The sequence below is a fragment of the Ahaetulla prasina genome, chromosome 6 (genome assembly GCF_028640845.1).
Source record: "Ahaetulla prasina isolate Xishuangbanna chromosome 6, ASM2864084v1, whole genome shotgun sequence".
Lineage (NCBI taxonomy): Eukaryota > Metazoa > Chordata > Lepidosauria > Squamata > Colubridae > Ahaetulla > Ahaetulla prasina.
In genome coordinates this window covers 57,991,648-58,016,882 of record NC_080544.1, presented here as the reverse complement: position 1 = coordinate 58,016,882, position 25,235 = coordinate 57,991,648, and the positions used below count along the sequence as shown (strand labels likewise).

Below are 25,235 nucleotides of genomic sequence, written 5' to 3'. Positions count from 1 at the left end.
TTGTCTCTTTATTTTTTTAAAATTTATATCAATTAGTAAAAATTTATGTATTGAAAATAACTTTCACTTACGAGATATTGACATGTTTTTTAAAATGTTAAATGCATGAAGTAATTGTTCCAAATATATAACTTGGAGCAAAATGGAAACATTAAAATGGAATCGGGAGATAGCTAAGAATGAAACAATGTTTTCTCATTTGGGAATGTAGGAAACAAAGCAGATAGCTTTGGAACATACATGCAAATTGCTATGTGTGATTCTAAATCAATATTTTTTATTTGTTGAAGCGGATTTTGGAGTATCAGCTAAAAATACACGTACAATCCAGAGACGAGATTCTTTCATTGGCACTCCATATTGGTAAGCCATTTTACACTTATACTTTTGAGTATAAGCTTTATACATATAAATTGTATACCTTTAGAGCTATATAAAATAAGAAAAATGACATTCTTCAAGTAATGATAACATAAACAATAGTGATGTTACATTCCTTAGTTCTTGAATTAGGTCTTAGCTCAGGCCTTATTTATTACTAACAATGTGGATTTTTTTTCTTACCCTAGGATGGCTCCTGAAGTGGTCATGTGTGAGACATCTAAAGACAGACCTTATGATTATAAAGCTGATGTTTGGTCTTTAGGTGTCACTTTAATAGAAATGGCTGAAATAGAACCACCTCATCATGAATTAAATCCAATGCGTGTTCTGCTGAAAATAGCAAAGTCGGAACCACCTTCGTTGGCACAACCATCAAAATGGTTATTTTTCTCTATTTATTTATTATCAGCATTAGAATAAACTGACAAAAAGAAATACTTGCTCCGAAGTTGACAATAATGTTTCACAAAGGCATCTTAACCCTATATTCTAAAGTACTTTAATAAAAGAAAACCGCCTGTTATATATGAATGGAAATATTATTAATTATTTACATTTTATTTCCACCATTATTTATTATTAACTTATAACTACACATTTTATCTTTATAACTTAATAATTTAATTGCTTTTATGTAGGTCTGCTGATTTTAAGGATTTCTTAAAGAAATGTTTGGAAAAGAATGTAGATGCCAGATGGAACATTGCTGAACTTCTACAGGTATGAAGAATGAAATATTTTACTGTTTGGACTTCTGTTTTCAAATCATAGAGAATTCAGAAGGAGAAGTTTAAGATATAAATATGCTAAAATGAGACGTAAAATGTTTAATATTGTAATAGCATCCACCAGGGAAATACAAATCTGAAGCACTGGTAATATATACTCTATTTCCTGCAGCTAAATGCTAACAAAACAATTAAGAAATGCAATAATAGTTATAGTCAAATGTACAAATAGCACTTCGCTTTAAAATTTAATTAAATGTCCATTTGAAGAAAAACAAGATAGGACCACGCGAACCTTTCTCACGTAGTGGTATGGAAAAAGGATAGAATTGTATTCATTTCCAAGCTGAGCTGAAATTAACACAGGTTAATCTAGGAGGGATAGTTTAATTTTGGCTCTATTTTTATTTTTGATTTCATTACCATGCTCTAAAAGGGTTAGGTTTCATATTTACAAAGATAATTTGTAAATTAGGCTTGCAGGAATTTCTAGGCTTAACAGCTTTGAAATCCTTGAATTTAGGCAAAATGGTTTGAGAAAATATAACCAAATACAGGATTTCTAATGCTAATCAAGTAGGGTTGGATGTTGTTGAAGAAACTAGAGTGCTTATAGATCTCATTCATAATTGTGAAATTGTATTAGCCTAGGACTGACCAAATTCTTGGTTTTAAGATAAAATATATCCATAAATGAAACCATGCATAGATGATAATCTTCCAGAAAAATAATTTCTTTTTTTAAATATTTTTGAATATACATCAGTATCATTATATGAACAGTGAGGCATCTAGGTATCATTAATTAAATACAGATAATAATAGTAATAGTAATAATATTTGTTACATTAATTGTACTTATGTAATTGTGATATTATACATATTTGTATTAGTGTTCCTTCATTGTTTAGTTGTTCAATGTTTTTGTGCGCCATTCGAATAACAACCACAATATTATTTAATCATATATAGTGATACCATCTTTCAACATCTAATCTTTACATCTAACTATAACTTTTAGTATATTATATAAAAATATGTATAATGATATTCCCCTTTGATCTTGTTTCTACCTCTATTCTAGTTCTCAATAAAGCCAATCTCATATTAAACAGCATTCCCTTTCTAACCATCATCTCTTGCCCACTTTAGTATTTCAATTCTTATTCATTTTTTGACTTGCCTCCCAGACTCTTCCCTTGGGTCTTTGTCTCTCTCTACATCTTTCCTATTTAACCCAAATATTTCTTCCATCTCTTACTACCTTTTGCTGCTGTACCTCCGGAGGATCTGAACAAGCCCCTATCTTCTCTTCAAAATTATCTTCCTTTTTTTCTAGTCCCATTTTTTGGTCTCTTAATATATATTGTCCCTTATTTGATTCATAAGTCTTTATTGTCTTCTCCTTCTTCTCTTTTTGTTTTATTTGTTGATTTATCTGTTCTGTCTTTTCCTCTGGTCTTTCTATTATCTCCTCTATTTCCTGTATTTTCCCCACAATGTCATGCATTAAGTCTTTTATCTCCCTATGGTTCTTTATCAACATATCATAAGTACTTTGAAGCATCAACACCATTTCTTTTTGAAATCCACTCATCTCCCCCTGATGCAACATCTTATCTTATTTTGACAGGTCCAAATATTGCTTGTCTGTAGTCTGTCACTGCCTCAAAGTTTCAATTCTCCATGACCTCAGAAATCCAGTTTAGAAACCATTTGCTCAATCATAGCATTACTCCTCAGGGGAACGCACTAGTTATAGTTCTTTGTGTCCCAACGTTAGTAAATTAGTTCCATTTAGGTAATCCAGGAAGATTTCCAAATGTCTCCTTGAGTCCACTCTGTAAATTCAGTCATAGATCTTGAGATTTAAAAGTAGCTTTTTTAAAATATCTTCCATAATCTCACAATTAAACCTCCAATAACCATGAAGTAGACAGATATAGAACAGTAGATAACACAGCAGTCCTCCAGATGTTATTTATTTCCACTTTTTTCCCCTTTGTTTTATCAGTGCTTCCTAAGTTTGTAGGAGTTTAGTATATATTCCATTCACCAGTAGATGGCGCCTCAGCTTAAATTTCAACATTGCACAAGATCTGGCAAATATTTATTTCAGATTTTTGCAAATAGTCACTATTCAGACAAATAATTCCAGCATTTTAAAATGCCTTACCAAAATATTGCCAATAAAGTTTAAAAATCCAGTCTTTCTATATTTTAAAGATTTTGTGTTCTCCCTTTTCTTCTGGGTCAATAATTTTTCTCTTGTAATTATTCACCGCTTTGACAAGCATTTCAAAGGGTTTATTTTCTTTGGGGTTAGGTTCTAGGTAAAAAGTTCCAATCACTGTTCATCCACACCGTTCCAGCACATTCTTTGTTTCTATGGCTGCCTCTCCTTTTCGTCATTGGATGGGAGGGAATCCCTGGGTCCAGCTGGAGAGCTACCACTCTCCACGACCTACAGGGTGCCCCTCCTTTGTTCATCACCCTATAGGGTGACTTTAGCCCCTTGGGTGTCCTTCCAATGAGGAGGATTCGGCGCAAGTTTGTGGAGCCCCTCTCCTAGCATCTGATCTCGCCGCAATGTCAAACCGGAAGTCCAGAATAATAATTTCTGCTTTGTGCTTGCAATTTAGGTTTCTTAAGTGGAAATAAAACACATGTAGACTTCCAAATATAAGAAGCTACTGAAGAATGCAAAGGTTTTTTTAAAGAAAAAAATATTGTTTAGAATTTTATACAAGAAGTGTTTGTAAGCCTTTTAAAAAAAAACCTGTGTTTTTAGTTTTCTTGCACCAAATTTTTAATTTTAAGTTAAAGCCTTTTAATTCTGATTAAATTCTATATGCCTTTTTTCTAGCACCCATTTGTTACTGTAACTTCCAATAAACCAATCAGAGAGCTGATTGCAGAAGCAAAGGCTGAAGTCACTGAAGAAGTAGAAGATGGAAAAGATGAAGATGAAGAGGAGGAATCCGAAAATTCTCTAGTAAGAAATTTAAAATGTGTACATTAAAAAGCAACTTTGCACTAGAAGCCTAGTGTATAAATTATGTTAATTTTTTGTTAATGCAAAATTTTTATTACGCTGTGAAATTAAGAGAAATAGGTCATATAAACTGATTTGGTCTTCCAATTACTGTAATCTAACTTAAAATATTGTCCAGCTTTCTAGTATAAATGCTAAGTAACAAGTAGTTTAAATCACAAACTGGACCTAGACCAATTTATAATATGCTATCATTTGTTAAACATGAATTGCTATTAACAAGTAAGCTTGCATACTAAAATAAATTATATTAATTACATAACATAAATATCACACACACACACACACACACACACACACACACACACACGTATATATAATATAATCTATATTATTATTTAATCTCTCTATATATATAAGAACATTGCAACCCGTATTTTGGAACTTTATTCTGTTCTTCAAACAAGACCAGTTGAGTTTAGTTTGTTTGATTTGTCCTATGTTGTTTTGAGTGTTCTGATATTCGTCCAAAGCATAAGAATTTTTAGATTTCATTAGCAATAAATTGGCAGGTACAATTTATGTTCCTGTTGCAGTTGATCAGAGCTAGTTGAATGGGTGTCAGTTAAACGCAGTGGTATGATGGATGGCCAATAAATTGAATAAATAAAATAACATAACATATTTTGGTCTTATGTAATCTTGTACTTATGGGTTCTAAGCTGCATTTCCTTTAAAGAAAGTTGGCAAATTCAGAAGTGTACAGTGTGCTTATTTATTTATTTATTTATTAAATTTTATATAGCCGCCCATCTCACTGAAGGCAGATGCTGTAATGCAGAAGTTTTTAGTTTGCACATTTAAAGATATATTTCTGTTAGCTATGCATATAGATTCCCAGATTCAAAGAAAATTTGGATTACACAAGGTGCATATTGGGAAGAAGCCTATCCAAAGAAGTTGTTCTACTATAAATTCTATATTAAGTTCTACATAATCTTAACTTCAGTAATAGAGTGAATATTTAAAATTGAAGTAATTACATGTACAACTAATAATGATTTCAATATCCATTTTAGCAGTTACCTGCAAATAAACGAGCCTCATCTGACCTCAGTATTGCCAGCTCAGAAGAGGATAAGCTTTCACAGAATGCATCTATGCTGGAATCTGTTTCGGAGAGACTAGAGCATTCATCCACAGAAGAGACAAGTACTGATACAATTGAAAAAGAAAAGATAAACATGGAGCCTGGCAGAAATGAAGATGAAGTATTCACAGAAAACAAAAGTGATGCCAAGCAGAGTCATACTGAAAAAGGAGAGAATGAATTGGCATTACAACATGAAGTTGAAGAAGCAAAAAAGAGCAAAAATTCTGATCAAAATGTAATATTGAATGAAGACACTATGGCACAGAAAGAAGAAAAGGATAGCAATACAATATTATCTATAATAAATGTCAAGCCTGATCTAAAAACAGAAAAAGAAAATGCTTTGTCAAACGAATCATCAGTTGAGAGCAGAAATAAAATTAGTCTTGAAATTGAAGCTAGCAGTGCAGAAATTAGAGAAACAATTTCTAAGGAGACTGATATGCAAGAAGAAAAGCAAAATTTCATAGTCATCCAGGAAAACAAAGCCGTGGAGGAAATGTCAACAGAAAAAAATAAAGCAATTAAGGAATTACAAGGAAATGAAAAATGTGAAGATGATGTTCTGAAAGAAATTGAAAACCAGAAACATGAAGCAAATGCCAATATAGAAATGACAGATATAGAAGAATCATTTGATAAACAGCAGAAACCAATAAAAGAAGATACCAGTAGTTCTCAAGAGGGAGGTATTACTTCCAAGATTCAGATCACAGATTCAATTAAAGTGAGTGAAAGCAGCCAACAGCCAACAGAGTGTACTTCTGAGGATGCTCAGGGACAAATTACTTCTGAACCAACTTTTATTCAGAATGATGTGGATATTGATCAGCAACAGATAGTGGGAGATTATGATGATTCTAACCAGAGAAGCACCTCAAAGGAAACTGTGGTCAACATTGCAAAAAAAATGGAGGTCTTGAAACAGAAGCTGGGATCGGATGATGTTATACATGCTGAAAAAGAAAAGACAACAGAAGAAATTGACACCAAAGGTGAAGTTTCTGACGCTCAACCTGGTGATAAATTAGAGATCAGAGCTGAAGAAAACCACAACAATAATTTTCAAATAAGCACAGATCCTGAGGTGGTTTCCAGTGATTTACCTATTAAAAATCATCTTGAAGATACAGTGAAACAACCTCTTGAACATGAGGCATCTCCAGTACCTAGTATTAATGTTAGCTGCGTAGAAAATGAGACGGAAGATAAATCAAAGAATAATATTAAACATACACAATATCTTGATCCTGAAACTGCTAAAGAAAATGATACAGATTCAGGCACTGGTTCTACAGCTGATAACAGCAGCATTGATTTAAATTTGTCAATTTCCAACTTCCTCACTAAAAACAAAGATAGTGGATCAATATCTTTACAAGTAAGTGTGGTAATTTAAAATTAAGCCCCATTGAATTTGAATGGATGCAAATTATAGACTGAGGGTCCCTTCTCTATTTACTATAACTACTTACAAATTTCCATATCATTGTGTTCTTAGAATGTTGCAAGTTCTGTATTTCTGCATAGTCATGTTTTCTTCTAATGCAGTATATCAATTATATGTCTCTTAGTCCAAATGCTTGTATGGAACTTTATATAAAAAATGAATTCTGAATATGGAAAGAATTGCTATACTACAAAAATCTAAAAGCTACAGTTCCAGTCATATTTAGTTTAGGTTATAATTGGACAATTTATGATGTAATCTGTATATAATGTCTCTTCTGTGGTATTACTTGATTTTTAATTTCTCCTGTAAAATGGAGATCTGATTATCTACATACATAGATATCTCTTTAATCTTCTCTTTCTGAATCAGCAGTGTTATGGAAACTGCAGAAACTAAGTGAGAAGTAGCACGCAAAGTAAACTAAAAGCAATAGATAAAGAACAGCTATAATGAAATTTACTTATGCCTTTACCATACCTACCTCCTCTTATCCTTCCATCCTTGCAAGTATCTTCCTTTCTGCTATGTATATATGCTAATTTATATTCTCCTTTTTCTTTTTTTTAAGTTCTTCCCTTTGTCTTTTTGAAGATTTTAGCAAGTCCATCCAATCACAACTTACTTGGTTTTCCTTTTCTTCTTAGCTTGTTCATTCTTCCTTCATATGTTTAATTTACAGTTTCAATCTCATTCATTATTTCTCTGTGACCACTAGAAGATTTACCTAATAAGCGATATAGTTAGCTAATAGTAGATATTTATAAGGGTTGATACAGGTATTTTTACTGTACATAGTAATTATTTAAGAAATTATTGCCATTTTATTCATATGTTCAGAAATATAAAGACAGGAAATGTCTAGTTGAAGAAATGAATTTCCTTAAAGGAAATATATTAAAACACATTTTATTTAATCTTGGTTATAAAAAGAATAGCTTGAAACCATATTTTAAAGAGATCAAAATATAATGAGTCATCTTTTATTTAGGAAACCAAAAGACATAAGAAGACTTTAAAGAAAACTCGGAAATTCATTATTGATGGTGTAGAAGTAAGTGTGACTACTTCAAAAATAGTCACTGACAGTGATTCTAAAAGTGAAGAACTTCGGTATCTTCGGTGAGTTTTAAAATATCAATTTCAAATGAGAGAGAATCCTTATCTCTAATACATATTCACATATGGACTCACAAACATTGAAATCTGCACAGACACATATACTGTAGACTGTAATAGACTTTAAGAAATAGTTTGCATTATCTTAGTCTTATAAATTTCAGTAGTTCAATTCCACTCCTCAGTTATTAGTCATATTACTTCAGACTTCTAATTTCACTTTATTACTGATGACTCTAAAATTGCTTCCCTCTTCCTTACTGCCAGTCGTCAAGAATTACGAGAGCTACGCCTTCTCCAAAAAGAAGAACAACGAGCTCAGCAGCAACTCAGTAATAAGCTATCACAACAACGAGAACAGATGTTTAGGCGCTTTGAACAGGAAATGACAGTAAGATTCCAGTTTCCTGCTGCTATTATATTTTTGGGCAAGCTCAACATTTTCTGTTTAGTGCTTTGTGATGAAACAGTAGATTATGACATTCCACTAAAGTAAAAACTATGCCTCCTTATAAAGGGCAGGAAATCTAATTGGTAGAAGAAAAGGAATGGAAAAGGAGATAGTTACAATGAAAGGAATAAAAGACAAGTGTGATAAATTGTCATTTTGAAAATAAGCACAGGGTTTGTACTTCTAAAGAACTTAATCCAATATTATCTGTTCATACAGTGCTACTGCTAAACAGAGTCTTGATTTTTATGAAGAAGTGGTCCTTAAATGAAAGTAGGAACATGATATTGTTCATGATGCTACACTCCCATCTGATACACGCCACAGGAAAAGTGCTGATAATAGAGAAGATAATATCAGTATTATAAAAACTGGGGTAAATGTAGCAACATTTCTTCAATAATATAAAAACTATAGCGTTTTTATCTTAAAAATAAATGTAGAAGAAGTACACAACTTGTGAACAAACAAGTACAGTTGTCGTAAATATGATTTTAAAATTGGGGGGTTGGGTGGGATAAAACCATTTCAGAATTGCTTGACCTAAATGAAAAAATGTATGTTTTTGCATGTCATGTTCCCCGTCTTGCTGAGTAAGAGATTTACTTCTGCTGATTCAGTTCTAAATATACTAATGATTTCAGCAAAATCTAGAAACAATTTTTATTAGAATCACTATTTTATTGAATTTAAGTACTTGAATTTAATTACTTATACAAATGAGTTAAGACAGAGAAAAAATGCCTTGTTAACAGATGGTGTTTTCTCCCCTTCCATTTACAAGCTATCACTTAATAATCATTTTACAAATTTAATAAAGGATTCAAGCAGTTACCAAAGATTACTATTTTTCATGAGATTTCTTGTTTTGTTTTAAAACTTCTTTCAGAAGAGTATATCAGAATGTATTGGTTTTGTCTTTCTAAATATCTAAAATAGATATTTGTTTATAGGAAAGAAACTGCATTCTCATTCTATGTGCCATCCCCACTCTTATCTTTGTGCCTGATATGAGAATCAACAATATTGGGGGATGGGGGAGTATGGGCTGAGAGGATTCGTGACACATAAAAATTCCAGGTTGAGTCTTCTCCTGACTCCACCCCCTGGTTCTGCCTCATTTTCTCCTACATATTCCTGTTATTTTTTTAGAGCAAGAAGCGACAATATGACCAGGAAATTGAAAACCTAGAAAAACAACAAAAACAGACAATAGAGCGCTTAGAACAGGAACATACAAATCGTTTACGTGATGAAGCTAAGCGCATCAAAGCAGAACAAGAAAAAGAATTATCCAAGTTTCAAAATATGCTGAAAAACAAAAAGAAAGAGGTAAAGCCTTTAAATAATTTAGAAAATACGGTGAATGTTTTTGGCCTTAGTGATGTTTACATTTTCATTCCATATGTTATAACTGTGCATACACAGTCAGTGCATACTTAGGGTCTGCAACACCTTATTTTCAATAATAAATTATGATGGGCTTCACTGTATTTGGAGTAGTAAAAAGTATTATTTAGTCAAGACCTTTGATAGAATTTTTGTTTATGTTATTCAGAATAATTGCTAGAACTGTTTTCAGAGAGATTTTGCACATGTACTTTTATGAATATTGCATGTGGCTAATTATTAAGATTTTTTCAATTGGCCGCTTTGTAACATAATTACAGGTAAAAGTCACGGAGATTCAATAAATACATCACAACAGAATTTTTAAAATTTTGTGCATATGTAAGCAGGATGATTATCTTATCAGAAGAATCAAAAATAATGTGCTGTAGATGTGTTTTTTCCTCTTAGATTACCCTACATGCAATATAAAACAGTTTTACATTTCAGTATAATTTGGTAGGAAAAACTGCAGAATTGATATCTGCATGAAATAGAAAAGGGATTGTTATGGAATATGTTACTAGAATCATTTTAAAAATTAAAATAGTGGTTAAATTTACCATTTTGGTTTTATTTGACCCTTATCCAGTTTAAATGGTAAAAAATTCTCGGTCTCAAGCAACTTAACTCAGTATTTGAATATATTGTACCTTACTTAAAGAAAGGCCAAAATTATGTGAAATGAAGGAATTGTATCTCATCTTATTTTCTGAATTTTTGTTGATTGTCTGACTCATTAATATTTCACTTTTTTATTACCGTTTTTGACAAAATACTACTTTTCTCCAAAATCCCCACAGCCCAGATGATTACTAGACTATTATATTATTACCTCCAGAAAATGATACCGTATAATCACATCAGAAATTTCTTGCCCCTCTGTTTTGATATATTTTATTATAAGTTGTTTAATACCATTGTTCTTATGCTAACTGATATTATTGCAATACTATTACATTTAGTTGTTGTTTTTTTAAATTGTTTAATATTAACTTCTTTCTTTTGCTAAATTTCTTGCACTTTGAGTCTCTAACGGTGATTGGATCTCAAAGGGGAAAGCTGGTTAAAGTTTTAATACACTCGTAGAAACAGGAATAGCATGTGGTGATTTGGGCTTTATTTCCCATGGATGCTTTAAGTTTAAAAATAGTAATTTAATCTTGGTTAGCTAGACAGTCCATCCATCAGAAGTATTTTAATTTGGTTTCTGTACTGAATAAAGGGTTGGACTTGATGGCCTACATGGCCTTTTTAGCTCCAGTATAAAATTATTTGATTTATTTTTCCAATGATATTTGAATATCACTTTTGAGATGATCATGATTTTTCATACAAGTTGTTCTTTTAACAACTATTATCTGTACTTTTATATGACAAGTGGAGACGTAACTGCTCTTGTGTTGTTGTTTTAGTCCATATGTTTTATTATTTGGAAAAACAAAATCTTTCTATTGTCATTTCAAAAAGCTTTCTATTTTAATTACTGTCCCTACTGCATAAAAATTAACTATGGAAGCAGTTTATTAGTACTTGGATGCAAACAGAGATTAGTTGTTAGGCTGCTATTGGCATGTGCACTTTTTTCTGGAATGGAATCAATAAATACTTCGTGCATGTACACTCCTTCCTCCATTTTCTCACAAGCTAACTCTTCCGGCTTTGCATGCATTTGTAACATCTTCTGAATGCTTATTGCTCCTCTTCATTCACCATAAATGCTTGCTGGGGAGAAAAAGGGTTATTTTCCCCACATTCTGCATGCTTGTGCACTGTAGGTTTTTAATGAAGTGGAGAAAGCACCAAAAGAGCTGAGAAAAGAGCTCATGAAACGCAAGAAAGAGGAGCTTACTCAAACCCAGCATGCTCAGGTAACCATAGCAGCTTCCTGCTTCTAAATCCTCCAAACCAGCTTTGTTTGCATTGCTTTAATAGTTTGATAATGATTGGGCATATTTACCTCTGAAGGAATCTATTCATTGGTAGGGATTTCTTTCCCAGAACTGCAGATAAAGGTATAGATTTAATGTTAAAATAGCAATGTAAAAATGTTTCTATTTAAGAAATTTGTAGTTATGTATAGAACAGCATCCAAAGTAATTAAAATTCAGTTTATGTTGCATATTAAAAGGTCTGACATATAAAGTTTACATCTACTTTAACTAAAGCTTTTAGTATCAAAAATAATGGAAAGGTAATTGTTATGATTTTGCTTACCTTTTTAAAAAATCTCTAATCACTGAAATCTATAATGCCAGGCAGTGATCCTGGTGTTAATTAGGTGCATATTTATGAACAAGATAACCAAAGCTTTCTTCCAATATATACTGCTGGAGATGGTATATTTCGATATTTTTTCTGTTTGAAACAAAATTTGCATTGAGATTGCTGTATCTGTAGTCCAACTTTTGATGTTAAATGGTAGCTAATATCATTAACTTTTCATGCTGAAGAATACTTCTGATACAATTACATGCAATTAGAGTGTAGCTGGCTTGCATACACATATAGGACAATGGTAGCTTGGGCTGCACTAGTTCCAATGAGACAAGTCCTGAATCCTCTTTCCATAATCCTGGTGCATCAATCTCAAAACTCCTGGAGGCAGCTGATTATATTATGTTATCAAACCCCTCTGCTGTTGATTTGTCAGTAAGCAGGTAAAGGACAAGCTCTTCAGTTATTTGATTTCTCAGAGAAGCATCTGCCAAAGACTAGTTCCTTTTTGCAGAATGAGCACCGGTAGGCCATGAAATTATTATTATATACAGCAAGGTTGAGTGTTGAAAATAAAACAGGAAAGGAATGAACAGTTCCTTTTTGAAGACCAATGTTCCAGTCAGTTGCTGGAAACCCTAACTCTTGCACAAGCAAATACCTCAGAACAAATTTATGGAAGAAATCTGAATAATTGCAAATCTGCAACCTAAAACACAATCTCCACTGCAGCTGTCTAGCGTGAGTTCCACATCCACTACTTTCTAGCATGGCTTCTGTTGGCTACATGCATTATCTGGTTGGATAGGTAGCCAGATGTTCTTTTCATCCTTGCAACATCTGGATCTCTCAGAGGGGATTTTCTCTATATTCATTGCATAGACAATATGTTTAAGTTTATATTTTATTATATATGCTATTTAGTAAATGGAGAGAAAATTTAATTTCCCAGTAGGATCATAATATTAAATAATGATTTATTATTAAACTTATATGTGACCCAATTCTCCATGATTCTGGGTGGCTCACAAAAACACAGAAATTTCAATAAAATCAATACATGATTTAAAAGAACGATAAAAGATAGCAAATGCAATGAAGTGAAGGATCTTCCTCTCCTCTAAAAGCTTGAAAAGAGTATGAAGACCTGGTGAACAGCTGTGTCTTTACTCTTCTAAACAATAGGAATTGAGGGGATGATAATCATAAAAAACACTGAAGTATTTAGAGCAAGATAGAGAAAACTTAGACATTGCTGAAATTTGTGTTAAGACAGCTAAATTGCTGAACCTTCCCATCCCATCCATCAAGCAGAATCCTGCTTTTAATCATACCTTTTACTTTACTAATAATTACTTTTCCATAGATGGTGAATTTGGTAAGTTGTCCTTTTTGTGTGACTGTCTTGTAATTGCACTCCTTAAATTATTAGAATTATTAGAAAAGATAATACTTTTAACACAGCAAGTAAAGTTACGAGGTGTGAATGAGAAGCTTGAGGTGTTATTGAGTATTAGGTGTAGGAAAATACATAGTGATGATTATTCTTTTTTCTCATTTAGTCTGTGACGGGTGCCTGCATGCATAAATGCTCATTTGAGACAATAAGTATAAACAGTGCTTTAGAAATACTGTATTATAAATAAAGATGAATTGTTTGTTATAATACTGCCTGGTAAAGAGGTGGTTGCAGAAATTGTAAGTTCTTTTGATGTTTTGCTTCTGTTTAGTGTTGAAATGCTTTGTTTGTGGTTATTTTCACACGGGAAGTACATTGTATTCTGCTCCACAGGCCATTGCTCAGATTATGATTCAGTCATTTCAGTTGTCCTCATCTGCTCTCTTCAGTGCAGTAATGCAGGATGTAAGTCCATATACCCATAAAAAGCATATGACCCCTGTCGTGTTGGCTTTCTTTCTTTTTTCTCTTACATACATGTGCTGTTAAAATTATTTTTATTTAAATCACTATATAAAACATTAATGTACACAAAGAAATTAATAGAACAAATTAGACCAATTTTCAGCACATGTGTAAAAGTGAGCTATTATTGTTCCCTCTGTGTGCTGTGAAACTTGGCTATTCTTCAGAGTGCTTGTAGATATAATTTGACAGTGCATTTCCCTCTTTACCTAATAACAGTTCTATTTTTTGATTATAGGACAAAGAAAAACCCTTATTCCCACCTTTTTTGGTACTTTTTCCACCCTTCCTTTTAGATAGTAGTTAGAGGTTTAAGAAGGGCTTGTATCTTATCTGTATATTGCTTTGCAATACAAAATTTTGACATGGCCTTTTATTCCTGAGCTTTAATAACATTGCATACTTAGTTATAGGCAATCTCTCTGTTAATATTAGAGAGTTGCATTTATACAGTCATTATTGATCTTCTGTAACAGGTGGTCATAAAGTTCTTTTTTTCTGAAGAACTTCAGAAGTTCTGATTATTCATTTGCAGAATTATCTAGCAGATAATAATCATACTCTTATGACATTTACATATTCAAATGTTTTGCTTAAATGCTTTTAAACTGTTACAGAGAAGTCAAACAAGAGAACTGTAAGGTAAAAGAAATAGCCTTTTTGTGTTAAATAATTTCCATTCAGGTTCTTCATCTCTTTGCTTGCCATTATTCCATGGTGCTCTGTTGCCAATTGTGTTTATTGATCCAGAAACATTACAGATTCCTTTAATATGCAGGAACATTTTTAGATAAGAAGCTACATAAAAAGCAGGGGTAATAATTTCATATGAAGTATGGGTGCAAACCTGTTCTATTCTGACATCTGTTTCTTAACCATTTCTAGTTGTGGGTGGAATAGCTTTGTAGAAACATTTCACAGGAATGGCATAATTTTTCTGTGGCAGTCTGAAAAATTTTGATGCTTGTCTGGGAGAATCTCCTATATCCGTGATGGCGAACCTATGATACTCATGCAGGAAGTGGCATGCAAAGCCATCTCTCTGGGCATGCCAGCCGTCACTTGTTGCCCTTCCGGGTTCCAGCGTGCACATGCGTGCCGGCCAGCTGGTCTTCACATGTGCAGGAGCACCGGAAACCAGAAGAATAGCTTCTTGGCACATATGCGCCTGCCGGGAAGCTGAGCTTCCATTTTCCGGTGCACTCATGTGCTGATCTTTGCACGCACATGCCCACCAGCAACTAGAAGACCAAGTAACCAGCATGCAAGTGCACGCCAGAAACTGGAAGCACAGCTTCCCAGTGCACACATGTATGCCAGGGAACTGTTCTTCCGGTTTCCAGCATTCTCACGCATGCGCACTGGGGAGCTGCTCTTCCAGTTTCTGGTTCTCCCCTGCACACACATGCTCCCATTTTGGCAGTCGGTGCCGAAAAGTTTCGACAACACTGTCCTATATACACTGCTCAAAAAAATAAAGTGAACACAAAAATAAGACATCCTAGATCTGAATGAATGAAATATTCTTATTAAATACTTTCTTCAATACATAGTTGAATGTGCTGACAACACAATCACACAAAAATTATCAATGGAAATCAAATTGAGCAACTCATGGAGGTCTAGATTTGGAGTTTCACTCAAAATTAAATTGGAAAACAACACTACAGGCTGATCCAACTTTGATGTAATGTCCTTAAAACAAGTCAAAATGAGGCTCAGTAGTGCGTGTGGTCTCCATCTGCCTGTATGACCTCCCTACAATGCCTGAGCATGCTCCTGATGAGGTGGCGGATGATCTTCTGAGGGATCTCCTCCCACACCTGTACTAAAGCATCCCCCAACTCCTGGACAGTCTGTGGTGCAACGTGGGTTGGTGGATGGAGCGTAGGCTCAGGTAGTGCAGCTCATCCAGGATGGTACATCAATGCGAGCTGTGGCAAGAAGGTTTGCTGTGTCTGTCAGTGATCCACAAAAATACCCATCTGAAGATTTTCAGGACAAAAGGCTGAATTGATCTCAATAAACCTGTTATGAAGCAATTCTCATTTTTAGTTCACCCCAATATTTATTGGTCATATCTTCTCTCATCTACCACACCAATTAAAATTTAGTTTGATTGGTAACTATGAGAACTATAATAATAATAATAACAACAGAGTTGGAAGGGACCTTGGAGGCCTTCTAGTCCAACCCCCTGCCCAGGCAGGAAACCCTACATCATCTCAGACAGATGGTTATCCAACATTTTCTTAAAAATTTCCAGTGTTGGAGCATTCACAACTTCTGCAGGCAAGTCGTTCCACTTATTAATTGTTCTAACTGTCAGGAAATTTCTCCTTAGTTCTAAGTTGCTTCTTTCCTTGATCAGTTTCCACCCATTGCTTCTTGTTCTACCCTCAGGTGCTTTGGAGAACAGCCCAACTCCCACTTCTCTGTGGCAGCCCCTGAGATATTGGAACACTGCTATCATGTCTCCCCTAGTCCTTCTTTTCATTAAACTAGACATACCCAGTTCCTGCAATCGTTCTTCATATGTTTTAGCCTCCAGTCCCCTAATCATCTTTGTTGTTCTTCTCTGCACTCTTTCTAGAGTCTCAGCATCTTTTTTACATCATGGCGACCAAAACTGAATGCAGTATTCCAAGTGTGACCTTACCAAGGCATTATAAAGTGGCACTAACACTTCACGTGATCTTGATTCTATCCCTCTGTTTATGCAGCCCAGAACTGTGTTGGCTTTTTTTGCAGCAGCTGCACACTGCTGGCTCATATCTAAATGGTTGTCCACTTGAGCAAGGTACCACATATATGGTACCTGTGCATTTTGTTTTGTTTTTTGCCTAAATGTAGAACCTTACTTTTTTCACTGTTGAATTTCATTTTGTTAGATAGCGCCCAATGTTCAAGTCTGTCAAGATCTTTCTGTAATTTGAGCCTATCTTCTGGAGTGTTGGCTATTCCTGCCAGCTTGGTGTCATCTGCAAATTTGATGAGTTTATAAACACTTGTGTAACATTTTAATAATGTTATATGCGAAAACTGAAGGTCTTGATTAGTTCATTGCTATATTTTCAGTTTGTGTTTTTCTTTAGCCATATGACAACATGAAGCAATTTGCTTGTAAAACCTATAAATACATCAGATGGATTTCAGATAAATTACTCACTTAGAGTTGAGATAAATTTTACAAGTCATTAAGTGTGTTTGTGCGTGTTTGTGTCTTCATCCGTCCATCCATTCATCCATCCATCCATCCATCCATTTTCATCTATTGGATTGGGTATTTGCAGGAAGCCCTCTGAAAACTGAGGATAGTTGAAACATTGAACTGTAGCATGTAGCAGCCATCACTCTTAGCCATGCTTCTCAAACTGCAAGTTGCAAAATCTGAAAGGTTCAGCAAAATCTGAAAGGTTCAGCACATCTTCTATAAACTATTAATTAACCTTTAGAAAAAAGGAAGCCCCTATTCATAGCCCCGTTATTTATGAAACTGTTAGGTGGCCTTTTGTCTATTGTTAATGTCTTTCTATTAGTGTAATTCTCCTTACACAATGCTTTTGAGACTTCAGTGCTACTTGGAGCTACTATGGGATGCAAATCAACATTTTTTTGAACTCTGTGTAATTACTGAATTTGGACTCATTTTAACAGGAGCAAGAGTTTGTGCAGAAACAACAACAAGAACTGGATGCATCATTAAAAAAAATAATTCAGCAGCAGAAAATAGAGCTAGCGACCATTGAACGAGATTGTCTTAACAACAAGCAGCAACTCATGAGAGGTATTTGTTCTTTTTTCTCATAGTTGAACTGAGCCTTTATGAGTTCATAGTAGGATTAGGGGCTCCATCCATCCTGTATTACTGAAACCCCATGAAAATGAGTAAGAATATTTATTTTATTTATTTTATGGACTGACGTCCTAAATTTCTGTCTTTTTGATACAAGTGGGAAACCAGGAAAGACTGTAAGTGAACTTTAAATAAAGTTCATTCAAATGAAAGTGCTCTTTCCCAAACAGAAAACAATGATACACAAAATCCTCTTTCAAAGCCATTTTCTTATATGACAAATCTATAGGTGTGTCAGTTCAAGTCTTGGTTGGAAAATATTTTGGAAATAATTCCTTCTTAATTTAATACCAATATAGTATTTTACTTGGGATTTTCATTAATTAAATCACTGTATGACGTACAGAAGTTGCAGAAGACCTGTTTTGGAGTTCCTTTTCTCAGCAGTCTCAGAAGCCATTTTTTCCATTCTAGCCAGGGAAGCTGCAATATGGGAAATTGAAGAGCGACACTTGCAAGAAAAACATCAGCTGCTGAAACAGCAGCTGAAGGATCAGTACTTCATGCAGAGACACCAGCTGCTTAAACGGCATGAAAAAGTTAGTGTAATTTTAATTTGGTTTTTTTATTTAACCTAATGTTTAGGGAAGTGCCTTTACTATTTGGCTGGCATGCCTTTTAATAATGAACATTTATCTGTTTTTAAGGAAACTGAACAAATGCAGAGATACAACCAACGACTGATTGAAGAATTGAAAAACAAACATACGCAGGAAAAAGCTCGATTGCCCAAAATCCAGCGTAGTGAAGCCAAAACAAGAATGGCCATGTTTAAGAAAAGCCTCAGAATTAACTCTTCAAGCACTCCAGACCAAGATCGTGAAAAGATCAAGCAGGTAAGAAGCAATAATATTAATTTAAATTATCTTTGGGAGTGAGAGTGTAAGTTCTGTGAAACTGATAATCTTTTCCAGAGTTCAAAAGTATTACATTTAATCTAATAGCAATTTCTATGAAACTCTTGACTCTTTTGACAGTTTGAATGAATTTGGAACAATTAACTATTGAAGATTGGGAACGTTATAGGTTTGATAGTTTATGAAAATTACAAGATACTATAACCCAAATTACCAGAAATTGTTTTGTAAATAGATGTAACAGGTGCATGTTATTACTATACTGTATATTATGTAACGTGTATATGATTAAATATAAAAGTAGTAAGTCTTATTTTAATTTAAATTCTATTTGTGTACAAGTTTGCTGTTCAAGAAGAAAAGAGGCAAAAAAATGAAAGATTGGCTCAACTTCAGAAACACGAAAATCAGATGCGAGATCTTCAATTGCAGTGTGAAGCTAACATTAGAGAATTGCACCAGCTGCAGGTCAGTTATATAAAATGTTGATTGGTTTGTAGTACAGAAGTGTACTGTTGTATATTGTGCGTGGAATGGTATTTAAATATTATACATCTATAGTGTCATTTATGTTAATTGTTTACATGGAACTCTTCTATTTGAAAAGGGCTTTTGCAATACTCATCTAACAGTTGACCTGGGAATAAATGTCTTATCTTAAAGCAATAATTCTATGCCACTATTTTTCCAAGAAATGTGAAAGTAGTCAATAAAACATTGTATTAAACAGTACCTAAAAACTTTAATCTGTTGTGGCGCCGGCCCCCGAGCCTCATGGAGGAGAGTGACTTGGCGAGTGAGGGAGAGGAGCCAGCAGGGCCTCCCTCGCCAGGACCCTCCTCGCTGGCACCACCCCAAGTTCCAGCTGCAGGCCAGGAGGAGGAGCTGACAAGGCCTCCCACTCCCGGACCCTCCTCCTCCTCCCTGGCAACACCCCAAGTCCCAGCTACTGATGATCAATCCTGGATCGACCTGAGGCAGCGATGTAAAGATAAGTATGCGCAACAGAGGAAAAGGTGTGGCAGGCTCAGAGAGTGCTGAGTCACGGAGCCACACCCCATAGGGGATAAAAGCGGGTGGAGCTGCCGCTGGGCTTCGTGACGGACAAAAAACTACCCAGCGTGTGTTGCAGCTCGGTCGATTGGGAGTTAAAGGCCTTTCTTTCCTGTCAGCTTGGCAACGGGACTGGGACACGAGTGCTTTTATCTCTGTCCGAGATTAAGACTTCAGAACTTGGCAGGCCTCTGCACGGTCGCTGCCAAGCCTTGTGCTTCCTATAGAAGAATCAGGTCTGTGTCAATAAAAGGACTGTGAAACTCACGTTTCTCCGTGACGTGGAAGGGGAGACAGAACATAATCTGAATGTCACCTCTCATTAACTGATCTTGTTGAAATAGTGTTCTGGATTATTTCTAATAGAGTGCTAAACTCAGGTAACTCTATTTTTTATTAGATTTCAATTTAAAACAGTGACAACTGATTTTTCAGTGCCTTCTCATCTCATCTGTGGTCTGAATGGCAGTAACATCCAGACTAAATCTAATTTAAAAATTAAGTCAGCATATACCTGTAACCAAATGGCTATACCATCTGGTTTGATTTACTAAATTATATCCTACTTTCAGAATGAGAAATGCCATCTACTGGTCGAACATGAGACTCAAAAATTAAAAGAGCTGGATGAAGAACATAGCCAAGAGCTTAAGGAATGGAGAGAGAAACTAAGACCTAGGAAGAAGGTAAAACTTCAAATTGGAAAATACAGAAATCTAAACAGAATGCTATATCTTGAAGAGAAGTATTTAGAATATAATAAGAGTTGGAACGGACCTTGGAGATCTTCTAGTCTAAACCCCTGCTTAGGCAGGAAACCCTACACTATTTCAAATAATTTGTTTTTCTATTTAGTGATCCAGTGTGTTTTGATATTCTGATTCCGATTCTTACTGGAAAAAGTGTATATTTTTATAGTTACATACTAGTACAAATGTTGAAATACTATATAAGATAGATAGATAAATGAGAGATAGAGAGATAGAAAGATAGAGAGATAGATAGATACCCACCCTAGAAGCTACAGAGACAAAGCAGATTAAAAATATTTTCTACTGAATATTAACAGTATGAAAAAATTAGAATAATTGTTATTTACATATTTTTTACCTTTATATTTTCGTGGTAATTGAACTATAAATTCAGATTAGAATCTTGAGAAAAATATGGAAAGACCTTGGAAGGGAACTGGGGAGAGTAAGCTAGTTTTGCTGATTATGTCTAAAAATAAGTTTTAGATAATAAGATACATTAAAATATAAGGATATTTTGTGTAAATAATAAAACATACATGCCTGTGTGTCAAGAAATCATTAGTGCTTTCCCCCTCCCCCAATTATTCCTTGATTTAATAAACTATTGCAATATTTCAAGATAGTTTTATACAATGTCTTCTATACATCTAGAAAAATCCTAAAGTTATTTGTTTTTCTGTGTTTAACCACTAGACATTAGAAGAGGAATTTGCCCGGAAACTCCAAGAACAAGAAGTTTTCTTTAAAATGTCTGGAGAATCTGAATGCCTTAATCCTTCAACTCAAAGCCGGATTTCTAAATTCTACCCAATTCCTAGCCTGCATTCCACAGGATCATAACAGTTGAACCTCTGTGAGGTGGCTTTCAGTGTGCTGTTGACATTGGCAGTTTACCATATTCTGTTTCTGTATTTACACACACACACACACAACACACAACACACAACACATACTCTGTCAAACTTTATCCACTTTCAGCAAAGACAATCAAGATTTCAGAATTTTCCTTCTTTGCTTTTGCTTTCTTTTGTTTAAATGCTGGAAAACAATTGAAATTAGAAGCACAGAAGGTGTTCTTAAAACAGAATATGGTATAATGTGTTTCAGAAATATATACCTGTTTGAAAACTGATCTAAAAACTATATATCCAATATATTTGCACTGGGAAGAAAGCCTAGCCATTTAATGATCATCTGCAGTGTCCCAAGAATTAAATACAGATGATTCTTAGACAAAGTCAGTACTGCTAATTCAACCAAATCTTGTTTATGAGGCAACAGCTCTCCAGCCTCATTTTATTCAGTGCCTGAAACAATTAAACACCCTGCTCTTTTATAAAAGGTTTGTGATTATCACATAGTAAACTGTTGATATCAATATAAATGGTTGCTGTTACAGTGACAGTGTTTGTCAAATTCTTAAATTGAGCATTCCTGCTCAACTTTTAAAATGTACAGTTTATAGTCTCTCCCCTCCTCTTTTCAATTTTCTATTTGGCTAGTAATATTCTACAAAATGAATTGAAATTGTAGAATTTATCTTTTTAAAAGTGGGGAAATGCATTAATTTTCACTCCCCTTGAAGCTCTGCATGACCACAAGAAGAGCAGGGTTAGATGATCATATCAGCATTATCAAATTTCAATGCTGCAGTCTTTGACTGCCCTTGTCCTTACAAATTAATGTTTTGATTTCCGGATATGAATGATCTTTTTGTAAAATTTCAGTATGTACATTGAGTGAAGGATTTATGTTAAGTACTAAGACAGTTTAATCTACTACTTCATTTGCTAAGAAGTAGGTAGATAGTTTATTTCTAAAATTCATAGCTCCACTGTAATTTATTTTTTGTTGGGGATGGGAAAGAGATTTATCTTGCATTCAATAAAGCAAGTTTTCAGAACTGAACCATATCAAAAGCTATTGCTTTTGATATGCCAAAATTAAGTTTGTAATATAAATATCCTCTATAGCCTAATCCTTTAATAGCTAATTTTGGATTATCATCCAAGCATTTTCATATTTTGCTATCTTTCATTAAAGGCAAAATTGGTTACCTTTTATACAAAGGAAACAGATTTTTAAAAAATGCAGACTGCCTTAATGGAAATGTGATCAATACTTGCTACTGAATTCAGATGCTAAGTTTGATTTATTCAGTTGTTCAATTGCTTCAATATAATAAGTGTAGGTTGAAGGTGCATATTTTCAGTTAAATTCTGCTCATCGGAAATAATAATTTTGCTTGCAATGTATAGCTAGCTTTAATATCTGATATCTTATTTTATAAATATGTAACATGCACCAGGTTGTAAATTCTTTTATATGTTACTAGAGTGTTATGTTTGCTGTATTGCATCCTAATTTTTTTTTCAGAACTGCATAGATGAAAAAATACCCATCAACTTTTACTTTTTTTAAAACTTCACCTTGTGAAACAACTAGTACTGACTGTAACATTAAATTCTCTCTGTTTAATCAACATATAAGTCTGCTTTAAAAAATCTAAAGTCCATTGACTCCTTCGAAGAATGTTGTGTTTCTGTATTCATTTTTCTTATTTGGGTTTATTTTTTCAGTCATTTCTGGTAGTTAATACATCTGCTTTCTGGAGATAAAACAAAACCTGAATTTGTTCAGAATCAAATAATTGGACAGCATGATTAAGGCAGAATTCTGAAATGTACAAATTGAGGCATTGCTAATCTGAATATTTTCCTTTTGGTGTGTGGTGTTTTGTGGGAGTTTATTAAATACCATCTATATGTTGAACTAGATAATCAACATTTGGATTACATTAATTAATACTGCTTGGTATTTTCCCACGTTAACGATTATCTGTGGTGGGGCTTTCTTCTTAGGAGATCTATTTCAGTATAGTTACAATTTCATGACATAAATTGGGTTTGAGCTCCATTGACCCCCTATTATGTCTTCAGTTGTCTATTTCAGGTCTTTCTTCATTGCCACATGTTTCTTTGACATCATGACAGGAAATCTGGATTGGATATCAACCTGGACCCATAGTTTCCTATTCTAATTTGAAAAGTTTTCTGTTTTTCAGTCACAGTGCTGTTATCCTATTGGAACATAATATCAAATTGGCTATATGATCCAACTGGTGGAAGACGGTTCTTAAGAACAACTCACTAATACGTCAAGAAATATGATAGTTGGATGACAGAATAAAAAGCCTAAATAATTGTTGCCTATGATTCAGCTCTTTCATCTCAACTTCCCTATATATTTCCATTCATTTATTATTCTGCCCTAAGTTTTGTGATCTCTTTGTGGTAAGGCTAATGCATGATATATAAAAGCCTGTAAAATTCACATAATTTTAGAAATTGCATTAAAGGGCTTCAAAGATACTTTTAATAATAAAGGATTTTTTCAGAAAGAAACATCAAATGATATATCTCATGAATATATTTACATAAAGAAATATTTAGCAAGATATATTCTAATATGTTCTCTTTTTGTTGTATACTTCCTCGTTGGTTTAAGTGGTTACATCAGTTGGAGGGAATAACTTTATATTCTGTCTATCAGTAATCATAATTCTGTCAGTATATCCCTTTCTTCATCAGATAACATGAGATGTTATGGATGGAGCTCTTATATCTGAAGAATAAATATGCAGAATTCCATTGAAAAGTATAGGTTTGATACAGTAGAAAAATGTCATATTCTTCATGGGCCTGTAGCCTTGGTATACCAATCTTTGAGCAAAAAGGCATGGTGAGTTTCTAACACAAAGTAGACAAGCAGCGTGGGTGTGTTACTACAAGTGTATTTTTAATCACATCATTAGTTTTATAAATTGCTAGAGCATTTATGCTACCTTTTGAGATTAGTATTGTCAAAGCAACATTTTAAAAAATCATTTTTTAAAACTGATTTCAGTTTTATTGTGTCAGAGAAATAAAATTGAGTTAGCCAGGTATTGAAGCTTAACATCATACAGAATAAGCCACCTCACAATTCAGTTCAATTCCAATATTGATTTTATTTATATTGTAAATAATAGAATATATTCATGAATATAGTTCATGAACAGAGGTAATTTGGTGTAGTCCTTAAGGCATCAGGTTAGAAACTGGGAAACTGGGAGTTCAAGTCCTGTTTTAGGCACAAAGCCAGCTGGGCCAGTCACTGTCAGCCCTAAGAAGGAGACGGTGGCAAATAATTTTTGAAAAATCTGATAAGAAAACTGCAGGGATTAATCCAGGAAGTTGACAGGATTCAACACTGACTCAAAGCCAGACATACACCTACCTGCATTCAGTGTTGAATACAGGTTTGACTTCAATAGGGTGATGATCAGCTGTGATAAATATAAGAATCTGTGTCTGCATAGAAAAGAATCAGATATGAGACACTGAAATATTGGCTTGGGAGCAGGCCTTGAGAGAAGAATTAAGAAGTACTAATGGACCTACAACACCAACAACAGCACCTGCAGTGCTAAACAAAATGCTAAAATGCATATCCTATTTTGGACTGAATAAACAGAAGGATTTCACCCAGGCCGTAGAGAGTAATTGTTCCATTGTATATTGTACTAGACCATGTTTAGAATATACCATTTCTGGGCATCTCGTCTAGAATGGATGAGAGAAACTGGAACAAATTGCTACTAGGGTACTAGAAATTGTCTGATTAGGCCAATTAGAAAGAATTTCTCATCATAAAAACCACTAATAATAGAACAATCTGCCAAGAACAACGAGAAATTATGCTGTCTTGGAGTTGGCTAGCCACCTATTAGGGAAATTCTGGCATTGAGTATAAGGGGGTGGGGTGGATGTCATAATGAAATCCCTTCTGGTTCATAGTTTCTGTGTCTCAATGACAAATTGTCAGTTTTGCCTCACTAAGATAGAATCTCTTTCAATCATTAT

The 25,235-nt window shown here is 34.0% G+C and overlaps 1 protein-coding gene across 3 annotated transcripts in view; it reads left to right on the top strand.

Annotated features, from left to right (window-relative positions):
• SLK (STE20 like kinase) overlaps positions 1 to 23,534 on the top strand; it is a 41,691-nt gene extending 18,157 nt beyond the window's left edge. Inside the window, exons 6-20 of one of the 3 annotated variants that reach the window (XM_058187641.1) lie at positions 291 to 363; positions 570 to 764; positions 1,023 to 1,104; positions 3,979 to 4,107; positions 5,190 to 6,641; positions 7,702 to 7,832; positions 8,097 to 8,220; positions 9,433 to 9,612; positions 11,448 to 11,540; positions 17,468 to 17,597; positions 18,081 to 18,205; positions 18,314 to 18,502; positions 18,866 to 18,991; positions 20,149 to 20,262; positions 21,025 to 23,534. In XM_058187641.1, coding sequence (XP_058043624.1) covers positions 291 to 363; positions 570 to 764; positions 1,023 to 1,104; positions 3,979 to 4,107; positions 5,190 to 6,641; positions 7,702 to 7,832; positions 8,097 to 8,220; positions 9,433 to 9,612; positions 11,448 to 11,540; positions 17,468 to 17,597; positions 18,081 to 18,205; positions 18,314 to 18,502; positions 18,866 to 18,991; positions 20,149 to 20,262; positions 21,025 to 21,171 — 3,290 coding nt within the window. In that variant the 3' untranslated portion in view covers positions 21,172 to 23,534. Of the gene's footprint in view, positions 1 to 290; positions 364 to 569; positions 765 to 1,022; positions 1,105 to 3,978; positions 4,108 to 5,186; positions 6,642 to 7,701; positions 7,833 to 8,096; positions 8,221 to 9,432; positions 9,613 to 11,447; positions 11,541 to 17,467; positions 17,598 to 18,080; positions 18,206 to 18,313; positions 18,503 to 18,865; positions 18,992 to 20,148; positions 20,263 to 21,024 lie in introns of all 3 variants that reach the window. The other 2 variants (XM_058187639.1, XM_058187642.1) reach the window with 2 other exon arrangements.
• Positions 23,535 to 25,235: the final 1,701 nt, after the last annotated feature.